Source organism: Jaculus jaculus, chromosome X, assembly GCF_020740685.1.
Source record: "Jaculus jaculus isolate mJacJac1 chromosome X, mJacJac1.mat.Y.cur, whole genome shotgun sequence".
In the NCBI taxonomy this organism is placed as follows: domain Eukaryota; kingdom Metazoa; phylum Chordata; class Mammalia; order Rodentia; family Dipodidae; genus Jaculus; species Jaculus jaculus.
Genome location: NC_059125.1, coordinates 3,114,070 through 3,126,167, shown reverse-complemented (window position 1 = coordinate 3,126,167; position 12,098 = coordinate 3,114,070). Strand labels below are relative to the sequence as shown.

Below are 12,098 nucleotides of genomic sequence, written 5' to 3'. Positions count from 1 at the left end.
CAGAGAATGGGCATGCCAGGGCCTGTAGCCATGCAAACGAACTCCAGATGCAGGCACCCTATGCATCTGGCTTACATGGGTCCTGGGGAATCAAACCTGGGTTCTTCGGCTTTGCAAGCAAATGCCTTATCTGCTAAGCCATCTCTTCAGCCCTTTAATATTTTTTAATTCAGACTTTTTAATAGCTTGCTTTCTTGCAATATTTAAGGAAACAATGTTCTCTCCTACACCTATTATTCTCTCTTGGGATCTGAATCCTGGTTCTATAAAATCTGATACTCAAAGTGTGATTCATGGATAAGTAGCATCAATATCACCTGGACCCTTGTTCAAGATACTCAAATGACACTAGCTTCTTAAACAAATACACACACTTATCTAAATAGTGTATGAACCATTAAGTGGTAGTTTAGCATCCTTTGCAATTAATCTGCTAGCATTGTAGCTACGTTCCCGTATGTCAGCTTTACTAGAATAGTGATGTGTCAAAGTTGAGTTTAGCCTGGCCCAGGAACAGAATCACCCTTGGGCATAAAGAGACTAGGAAAGTTGGGCAGAAATCATGTGAAATCCTGAGCAAACGCCCTGAGGTAAAAAAAAATAAGTTGGATATGACTAAACAACTGCTTCCTTATATTATAAAGTACTTCCAGGTTTATTTTTAATTATTTATTTATTGTTTCATTTTCGATGTAGGGTCTCACTCTAGGCCACGCTGACCTGGAATTCACTATGTAGTCTCAGGGTGGCCTTGAACTCACAGTGATCTGCCTACCTCTGCCTTCCAAATGCTGGGATTAAAGGTGTGTGCCACCACACCAGGCCCAGGTTTTTTTTTTTTAAACCCTTTTCTTGTTACATTATTGGCAAAAAAGCAGTACACAAGGAATGAGGTAAACAAAAACAGACTGCCTTGCCTCAACAAGGATATCATCACAAAAAGACAGCATAGAGGAGAGGCATGAACATACACATATGAACACATATATGTATATGTGCATATACAGTCTAGGCAGCTTACCAAGCTTTGCTGTGCATCCTTAGTCTCACAATGTGATTTTCAGCACCTTTCCCCATGTGAGCTACTTCAACACCCCTAAGAACCATGCTGCACTGAACACAAGTTGCTCATATATCAAATGGAGAACCTGGGGTTCTCACGGTTGACCTGTGCACTCAGATGGCCTACATACATTATTGTGTTTATACATGACACCTGGGAATACGGACCATTGTCCTTGGCTGGCAGATGACTTCTATAATGGGTTTGTCATAGGATATAGACACCCTATGGTTCAGAACCCAAGCCTATAAAACATTCAAATGCCAGTGCTCTTAAGTATTATACCAAAATTCCCTGACCTCCATTCCAAATACCATCACAGAAGTCACAATTCTGACAACATATAAGATGCAGAGATCAATGCCAGGCAGACTTACATTCCCTTCTTTGTCAAAGTCCGGTGGAAGCAGCTTCACGAAATTATCAGGGAACACTCCTCGTCTGCCATTGAGCTCTCCTTCCCACCAGCCTACATCAATGCAGTCCTAGAAATGAGAGAAGAGAGTGAGAAATGGGCCAAGTTCTCATTCAGAGAGGTCTGGCACTCGTTATGAAAACAGGAAGCCCTTTGCTTTTTTTTTTTTTTTTTGCACTTTTTGTGGTGCTGGGGATGAACCCAGGACCCTGCACATAATAGGCAATGCTCTATCACTGAGCTACATGCCCAGTCTAAGAGTCACTTTCTTCCTGACCACTCACTTTTTATGTGACAAGAGTTAATAAACCAGCACAGATTCCAAAGTCAGAGGGGAGAACAAAAGCTATCCACTTCGACTCAGAGCCCTCTGTTGCTTTTAGATGTCCTGAATCAATAAAGTCTTCCTTTGTAAAAATTTCCTTAAAGATGAGAGGATATATATTTTCTTCATTTCCTTTTTATTGAAATAATAGCATTTCATTAACTGTTAAGATGGTTTAGAAAACATCACATGTGCAAATGTTCTCTTTGACTAGCTTGTCACAAAGTTGGCCAAACTTTGCAACAGCCAGGCAAGCATAAGAAAAAAAAAAATCACACTTTACTCAAACTCATTAATGCATGGCTCTCCTTCACCTTCTCCTTTTGTTGTCAACAGGGCACAGTTGTCGCCATGAGAAGCTCTTCCTCCACTCTGCTGAACTTACTGCCTGTTTGCTTTGCTAAATAGAAAAACCTAGTCATTCTTTCAGATCAAGTCTGCTTCCCTTTGAACAATTTCTATTCTGTTTATCCTTCTTTCCATCCATCCATCCACTCAGTGCTTTTTTTTAAAATTTTTTATTAACATTTTCCATGATTATAAAAACATATCCCATGGTAATTCCCTCCCTCCCCACCCCCACACTTTCCCCCTTGAAATTTCATTCTCCATCTTATTACCTCCCATTACAATCATTGTACTTACATATATACAATATCAACCTATTAAGTATCCTCTTCCCTTCCTTTCTCTTCCCTTTATGTCTCCTTTTTAACTTACTGGCCTCTGCCATCAAGTATTTTCCTTCTCACACAGAAGCCCAATCATCTGTAGCTAGGATCCACATATGAGAGAGAACATGTGGCTCTTGGCTTTCTGGGCCTGGGTTACCTCACTTAGTATAATCCTTTCCAGGTCCCACTCAGTGCTTTTTAAGTACCTACTCAGTGCCAAGAACTAAACCAGAGACTATGGAGAAGACAGTGAGAGGGATTGTTAACAGCCTCATCTTTTCAAGCTTCCATCCTAAGCATTCAGCCTCAGACCACAGTACCACTCCTACTTTACTCTCCTTTTCAACTGTTGTAAGTCCAGTGCCTCTGGGTCTTCAGAGTACAATTCCACACCTTTGACCCACCTGACAAACTGTAAGCTCCCTCCATCCTTTCTAGTATACATATAGCACACACATCACTGTCAAGAGTGGAATCCTTGAGTTATAACAAAATCTTGTACTTATGATCTATAACTTAAGCCTGAAACCCAAAAGAGCCCTGACAAACAGGGCTTTAAAAGTTATAACCATGGGGTTGTGGATGGAGCTTAGATGATAAGGTGCTTACCTAACACTCATGAAACCCTGCATTCCACCTTCAGCATTACATAAATTGAATGTGGTGGAACCATACTTGCAATCCCAGTACTTGGAAGGTAGAGGCAGGAGGGTGAGAAGTTCAAAGTCGTCCTTGGCATAATGAGTCTAAGGCTAGCTTGGGACACATCAGTTCCTGTCTCAAAAAAGTTATATCCAAAGCAAGAAGGTGATCAAGAAAGACAGATGAAAGCTGGGCATGGTGGTGCACGCCTTTAATCCTAGCACTTGTGAGGCAGAGGTAGGAGGATTGCTGTGAGCTTGAGGCCACCCTGAGACTACATAGTGAATTCCAGGTCAGCCTGAGCTAGAGTGAGACCCTACCTCAAAAAAAAAAAAAAAAAAAAAACAAGAAAAAAAAAAGACAAAAGAAAAGGTGAAGGCTCAGGGATTAAAGGCACTTGCTTGCAAAGCCTACTGCCTGGGACCAATTCCCCAGCCACCCATGTAAAGCTAGATAGGTGTTCACTTGTGGTGGCAGAATAGTCTGGTGTGTCTGTGTGTGTATGTACATATATATGTGCATGTGTGTGCATGCATGTATATACACACAAATGCATACATATTTTAAAAGAAAGAAAGAAGAGAGAAGATCATGCTTATGGCCTATGGAGAAGCACTGTCATCCTCTATAACACTGATAAGGTGGGAAAGAGGCCATGAAGGTTCCCAGGAAGGCTCAAGCACCAGTTGTAAGGATCCAAGATACTCATGGTTTTTGTAGTACACCTGTGTCTAGGTAGATCAGACACTATAACAAGGTAAGTTACCCATCTGATTCTTTCATCATTATGTTCCCAACCCTTTGTAAAATACACCATATGGTTAATATCTGTGGCTTAATGAACACTTTAACTCTGAGATCTATAATTTCCTACAGACCATGATTTGGATCACTAGAGGGCAAGATGGATTCTTTCTCCCTCAACCTGTGAGAATTCTCCATAAGCTAGCATAAGGCCCATTGCAGGTGAGAAGGACAAGATCATCACCTTCCCTTGGTATCTGTGACAAAACCATTTAAAAGTCAATGCAGATTTTGGACCTTAGTCTTCCATTACAGAATGTCAAATCTAGTTCCAACCGATAGTCAAAACAAACACACGTGGAACAAGTTCAGATTTAACCAGGACGAATCAAAGCCTCAAAAAGACTTCCAACAAGAAATATTTCTTATCTTTCTATAAAAATGGCAATGCATCCAAGTAAATATTATGGACCTGCCCCTTGTCATATCACTCACTAAGGAACCAAGAAGGGATTACGTAACAAGGGTGGTGGGGGCATGACAGTGATTTCAGAAGTTGTTATGTCATCCATGATACCAGAAAAACTTACAAGGAAATAGGGGGTAAATATTTTTTTTACCTCTACTTCTTAGAAATTAAGCCTTTCAGCTGGGTGTGGTGGTGCACGCCTTTAGCACTGGGGAGGCAGAGGTAGGAGGATCGCTGTGAATTTGAGGCCACCCTGAGACTACATTGTGAATTCCAGGTCGGCCTGAGCTAGAGTGAGACCCTACCTTGAAAAACCAAAAGCCTTTCAATCTAGAAGGTTCTGCTTCCAAGGAGATTCCTTCCATATTTTTTCCCTCTTCTCTTTCTGCAGTTTCTTCAAAACTGATCATGAAATTCACCTTTAGAAAAGCAGGCATGGCTGGGTGTGGTGGTACACACCTTTAATCCCAGCACTGGGAGGCTGAGATAGGAGGCTCGCTCTAAGTTCAAGGCCAGTCTGAGATTGTACAGTAAATACCAGGTCAGCCTATGCTAGAGTGAGATCCCACCACAAAAAAAATAAATAAATAAAAATAAAAAAGAAATCAGAAAATCAGGTATGATGAATACTTTATATTCTAACATTTGTACTGTGCTAATTCACACTTTATGTATTCAATTGAGCAAACATCTATTAAATGCAAAGCACATTGAAGCTCTGTAGCTACCTAACATTAAACATGCAATTTCATGGTATGTACCCCACTGGGAGTTTAAAGGTATATGTGAAAGGCAGACACTCAACACTGTACAGGGTCCTTTTAGGTTAACAGTTAATCAACTAACCAATAGTAAGCATCCAAGTATGGAAAGAATGGGGAGCCACTAACAGATTTTTAAATAATTTTAAATCTTAGCATCTGCAAAGGGTTTGCTGATGTGAGTACTGGACTTTCCTCTACATTCCTTTAGGATCATCTCATATAAAACCATACCCACAAAAGGCATGCAAATATTGTTTGGTGTTACATTTCTTTCCAACTTTCTAAATGGTGCAAGACCATTTTTACCTTAGCCTTATGCACATGAAACCTCCAAGCCATTTTCTTCATGTGTGAGAAAAACAATAAGGAAGATTTTAATAAGCAAGAGTCTATTCAGAATCACTTGAGAAGCCATGCATGCCTACAGAGGAAAGTAGCATAATGACCTCATATTTATCATAGCCCCCATTGGCAGTGGCAGGCTTGAATGGTTCATCTATACTCTGCTCCTTAAGGAAAACACTGTCAGTACTGACTATCACGTAATTCAAAGCAAGAGAGGGAAAGTACAAAGGATGCACACAATCTGTCTAATTGTTCTGATGGCTATAAGAATAAACACAGGCCCATGGATGAGAGAAGCAGAGTCACAAAGGAAAACTCAGTGTGGCTGAGAATACCAAGAAGCCAAGGAGGGAGGATGCTTGCTACAGAACAGAGGACAGGCTCGCTCTGGATGCCTGGAGTAGAACAGAGATTTACAGAAAACTGAAGCATTTTTCCCCCAGCAATGAAGCTAATTTAAGAGAAACAGGAATAATTTTGACAGCAAAATGAGAAGTGAAAATAAGTCGTCTTTAACACACTAGGCAAGAGAAGCAAGCTTTTGATAGCAGTGGTGAAAAGAATTATTTGTATGAGGACTGTACTTCCAGAAGTGTAAAATAGCAGCAAATTCAATTTATTTCTTGAGGAACTCAAATGTGCAGGATGAGAGAGGAATTAAAAAAAAACAAACAAAAAAACATCATGGGTCCTCACGGGGCTTCCAAACTCAGAGGATCGTGGGAGAGGCAGGCACAGTGAATCTAAACAGTAAAGAAATATTAGAAGGAGTGTTTGGCTGGATTAAAAACAAGTAGGACCAAGAGAAGCCAGGTAGCCTGGAAAGAGAGAAAGGCAATGGAAAGTCAAGGACAGGATCACTGAGTATTAAGGAAGGGATGCAGAGAGTGGGAAGTTCTAGTAATAGAAGAGAATATCCAAGAGTTGGAGCGTAGAGGAAAGTCCGCCAACCAAAGTTTACTGCACAGGTATGTGAGGCATGAGGAAAGATGGTAGCTGTTGCAGTTACTCTCTTGTTGCTGGGAAAAACACCAGGCCAGAAGCAGCTTGTGGGAGGAAAAGGCTTATTTCAGGCTTATAATTTCCAGGAGAAGCTTCATAGCAGAAGCTGGTTCACTTTATTGTATATCCACAGCAGAGAGAAAACAGCTGGCACCATCAAGCAAGAGCTGACTCTGAACACACGCCTGAGGGTTGCACTCAAGATCAGACCTCAGTGACACACCTTCTCCAGCAGGGCTCCACCTGCTGAAGACTAAAGAGGAGGCTTAATCACAAATACCATTTCCATTCAAACCACCACAGTACCCATGAGTGACAGAAGGAGAATGGAAGAATGGTGGTTAATGACTTGTAAGGCTAGAGTGTCACCAAGGTGGAGTGAAGTCAAGTGAAGGCAGGACCACTGAGTAAAGAGGTAATGTGGGCAAAATATTGTAAGTTACTTTCAAGCCCAAGCCAGTATTAATTAGACCAAGACTACATACCAAGAATGAGATGATAGTCATTCTAGTGGATTTTAACTGTAATAAAGAGACAAAGGGTACAGGTTGGAGAAATTGCTCAGTGGTTAACACACTTACCTGCAAAGCCTAGCAACCAGAGTTTGATTCCCCAGTACTCATGTAAAGCCTGATGTACAGAATGGCAAATGCATATGGCACACCCATATCCTCTCCCTCCTGTCAATCAATCAATCAATCAATAAAAATTTTAAAAAGAGAGAGAAAAGGGACATAGGCAGGTAAGGAGATTGCTTTTGAAGGAATCAGAGGGTAGGAGTGAATTAAAGAGGACCATCTAGATGAAAGCTTCTGGAAAAAATGAGGTTTAGAAATATGCTCCACTGACGCAAAAGATGAGGGAAGGAGATCTTGAAGCCTTGCCAATGTATGGCAAGAAATTATATTTCTAGCACAGACTCTTCACTCTTTTATGATCAAACCCTCAAAATGGCCCAAATGGCTTTTCTATGGTTCATGGCCAGGCAGATATCACAGTAAAGTAGGATATTCTTGCTCATGAAATGCAAATGGGTGAGGAATGAATGAACAGAGCCTTGGGTATGCTACAGTCCAGACTCTTTGCTCTGAACCACCTCAGGTTTATTACTAGCATATCACAAAAAAGAGAGAACTCACTGTAACAAAAAAGAGCCATTATTTCTTTCACATGACATGTTTAAGTGGAACCAGACAGAGCAAGAAGAGAGCCAACATGAGTCATGTGGTACTAAGGCTAACACTTGGATCTGTCTTACTATATGTGAATCTTTTTTGTAAATCATGCGCTGTTGGCTGTTATCATCATGATTAGGATTATTATGAAGTGGCCCATAATCCTAAAGGACAATGTGACAAGAAATACTATTTTTTTTCTTTTTTGCATGTACATGTGTGTGGGGATGTGTATGTGTTATATGTTTGGGTTCATGTGTGTGTGTATGCACGTAAGTGCATGTATGTGGAAGCCAGAGGTCAATGTCATGTGTTTTCCCTAATTATTCTCCACCTTATTTTTGGAGACACAGACTCTCATTGAACTAGGAGCTCATTCCTTTAGTTAAAACTAGCTAGACATCATGGCCCAGGGAGTCTCTTGTCTCTGCCTCTCAGTGCTGGGATTACAAATACATCTGGTTTTTATATAGGTGCTTGGGATCTGAATTTACCTCCCCATACTTGTACAGCAAACACTTTACTCACCGAGCCTCCGCCCCAGGCATGCTTCTTAATTAAGCTCTCATACATTTGTCACATGATTTAGCACCATTCTGGGCAATGATGAGTCATCCCTACTCCCTTCTGCTGGGGGTGAGTCAACTCTAGTCCCTGGCAGGAGCTCACAGTCTTAGAGGGGAGCTAATGGGAGGTAAGCCAAGGCCTCAGGGTGTGTCTAAAGGAGGAAGCTGTGCCCAGTTCATTCAACCTGCCAGCATGGTCCCAGGGAACCTGGCTTAAGTGCTTCATCACTCCACACAGCTATCACGCCAGGGACTCTCAGACACACAACCTGTTGTCATAGTGAGGGCCATCTGAGCAGGAGTCATCAGTAAGTCCTGGCATATCTGTCTCTAGGCTAGTCATTTATAATCTTGACAAAAGACAAATAAGCCACCTGGCTTATAAATGGGCTGAAAAAAAAAATGAGCCATGATCTCATCTTGGGCTATTTTGTCTGGAGTATACAATGATATATTACAAGTGGCTCCCCCAAATCTGGCTGCACACTGAGAATCATCCTGGAATTTCTTTTTAATGTACTGACAAATTTTATACATGTATGCAATGTATTCTGACCCTAACCATTTCCCATTTCCCTCTACTTTCTGTCCCCTGAAACACCTTTTCTCCCCAACTCCTTTTTCTCCCTCGATGTCTGTGTGTTTGTGTACATCCACCCCACTGTTGAATTCGAGTTGCTTGCATGAGAACAGGTGGGGTGTGATTTACCAGAGCACATGGAACTTACTAGTGGCTAGGGCATCAGCACCGAAGAAGAAAATGTTTCTCTTCCCCTTAGCAACCCTTAACTGCCAGAAACTCCTCAGGGAGTGATGGAATCCTCTACTAGCATCCATGATGGGATTTTTATAGGCCCAATATGATGCAGGTAACCATAGCCTCGGTGAGCTCATGAATGTAATGGCTACGTCACAGTCCTCCAAAGCACTCCTTCCCATCCTCTGGCTCTTGCATGTGTCCCACCCCCTTGTTCATCATGTTCCCTGAGCCTTGGTAAGACTGATTATAGATGTCTCATCTAGCACTGGGCACTCGGCAATCACTTAGTTCTGGCGCTCAGACAATTCAGGAGTCTCTCCAGCAGTCAACACCAACCACAAAAGGAAGCGTCTGTGACCAAAGCTGAGAGTGGCACTGCTCTATAGGCAGAAACATAAATATTCACAAGACAATTTCATGGGTCTGTGATTCATTTAGCTAGATAGCAATAGTAGCTTCCCTGCTTTGGCCTATGACCTTCCTAGCCACAGGCTTTGACAGAGTTTTTAATACCAGACATGAATTCTCTCCTGTGGAGTAGGCTTCAAATCTAAACAGAGAACAATTGTTTATTCTCTTAACAGTCATGCCACTATTGCAGCAGTGAGCACACCTTGCCTGGCTAGTTAGTTGTGTAGTTTGCACACTACACTGCTGAGTAAGACTATTGATAACTCCCCCCCCACCCCAGTAGCCTGTATAGCACCTTATGACATTGTCACAGCTACATAGCAGGGGAAAAGGTTCAGGTTCAGTTTCAGCTTGACTTCTCTGCACTCTATGACCAAAACCAGTGGTATCTTTAGCAACCCAATGCCTAGGCCAGCCTCACATCAACTAAATCATAATTTGGGGGAAGGGGTGCAAGAAATCAGTGCTTTGTAAAAGCCCCCAGGTCATTCTAATGTACAGGGTAAGAATCATCCTACTCATCTGAGGATTTGAAAAACATTAAGTCAGATTCAGTATTGGGGGAAGGGGCAAGTCAGAGATTTAGCATTTCTAAGAGTTTCCCAGATCATTTCAGTGCTGATGCTGTGTGGTCCATTCATTGAGTCCTCAAAACTGTTCTCAAAATGGATCAGCTCCTTGAAAGTAAGGATCTATTTTCCCACTTCTATAGCCACTGAATACTCAGCAGGATGGCACATACTGATTCTGCCTAAATGGAAGAACAGGTAGATGGCCCAAATTTCCTTCAGACTATTATTCTACATAACTCTCAATTTTCAGGCAGCAGAAGTAAGGTCAAGTTGCACAAGGAAGAGGAAGGCATAGAGGAGCTCTATAAAGCAAGCTTTGCCTATATAATCAGGCTTACCTAGCCAGAAGTATTAAATTTATTATCGATCTGTAGTTAGAGACCCTATTGCTAAAGACACCATATGCAGCTGACATGTAAAATGGAACAGCATGGCTGGAAGCCAGGAGAGAGTCAGTCCCCAGACAGCGTGTCTAGTGCCAGAAGGTGCTACATGGGCGACTGGGGGAAAATTACCAATATCTGTCCAAGCAACTCATGGTCTAACCTACTTAGCAACAAATAACCTGTCGTGATGCCCACACAAGTGCAATAGTGGAATACAGCCATGGTGGGGAACCAACTGCCAAAGGACTGAGGTTCAATTCTCCAGGACCCACATTAGTCAGATTCACAAGGTGGTACATGTATCTGGAGTTCATTTGCGGTGGCTAGAGGCCCAGGCATGCCTATTCTCTCTCTCTACCTCCCTCTTTCTCTCTGTCAAATAAATAAAAAATAAAATAAAATAATAATAATAATGATAAATTTTAAATACCTTCAAAGTACACTAAACAGTTATGTTATAGTTTCTCAAAAGTTATACATGTTTTCTTTGAGTTCCAAGGGGAACAAACAGGTTAGGATCATGTATGTCAACTCCCCACATACAAAGACAAAAATGAGTTCACCACCTTGAAAATGAGTTCACCAAATGAAAGAGAAACCTACTCTACTCAGTCACTTCTGGTGATCAGCAGTCTCCATATTCCCTAGCACTGATTTCCTATAAATTTCCTATTGCTGTTTTTGTGACCTTCTCTCATGACTGAGAAATATCATTTGAGGAGAATATGGCTAGTGAACAATATCCATGTAGCTATTAAGTGAACCTCAGAGTGTCTCAAAGGGGGGGGGGGCTTACACCCTCAGCATCCACTAACAGTAAGGAATGTGCTATTGAATATGTGTTAATGAGTGCCTTCTGCATGGAGCTTGGGACTGGGTTGTTGAGCAAAAGCTCTAAGGAAGCCAAAGCCCAGGAGCAACTCACTCTGCTCTGCTTCTGCTTGTTACCACCTCCCCAAGATAAACACTTCTGCTATATGGCTGGGACAGCTACTCAGAATTTCCAACATCCCTGCAAGTCACTTACTGAAGCAGGCTCATCCACAACATGGCTTATGGGGTAACAGGAAGAAAAGAGAACTGTGTCCTTTCTCTGTGTCAGAGTGCCTACAGACCATAGTTCATGGGGTAAACCCAGGGATACAGTCCTAACCAAAATGCCACATTGCAAATGTCAACATATACCAAGATTTAAGCAGTCATTCATTCTTTTGTGATACTTTGAAGCTTGTCCACTTGTAAAAATTCCTGGCTTCTTACTGGGTAATAATTTACAAAGTCTGTTTTTACTTTATATATTGTATAACTGAGTGGTAAACAAACAAAAAATCAGTAAACACATCAGTGCATACTGATGCCTGAAAACTACTCAGCAATGCCGCCATATCTTTTATAAGTTACCCAAACCATGTCTGCTGCTTTCTAGATGTAGTCTTTTGGGATTATACTCTCAATAACTTCATAGCCTCATGGCTGAGAAAATGGATTTTGTTACCTTCCTTGCAAGAGAACAGCTTTGTTACAGTGGGGATGCTATTTGCAGATCAGCTTGACTTATCAAAGCTCAGCTTAGGTGGCTTTGTTATAATGGGCCTAGGAGACCACTATTCCTGTGTCTGGTTTAATCTGGGTTCTTGACTGAATTCTAGAGGTGTTCAGCACCTCTCATCACTGGTGATCTTTGGGAGAGGCACTCACAGTCCTAATTTTCTGCTTGGTCTAGTGGAATCTTGTCCTGTTGATGGCTAATATAGCATCTGGCCAAAAAGCAAAAAGAGATCCTTC

General features: G+C 41.7%; 1 protein-coding gene across 6 annotated transcripts in view; it reads right to left on the bottom strand.

The window, feature by feature from the left end:
- The window catches only part of Sh3kbp1 (SH3 domain containing kinase binding protein 1), a 446,513-nt gene that overhangs the window by 92,534 nt on the left and 341,881 nt on the right, over positions 1-12,098 (bottom strand). For all 6 annotated transcript variants that reach the window (XM_045140550.1, XM_045140551.1, XM_045140548.1 and 3 more), the window contains one exon: positions 1,441-1,548. In XM_045140550.1, coding sequence (XP_044996485.1) covers positions 1,441-1,548 — 108 coding nt within the window. The remainder of the gene's footprint in view (positions 1-1,440; positions 1,549-12,098) is intronic.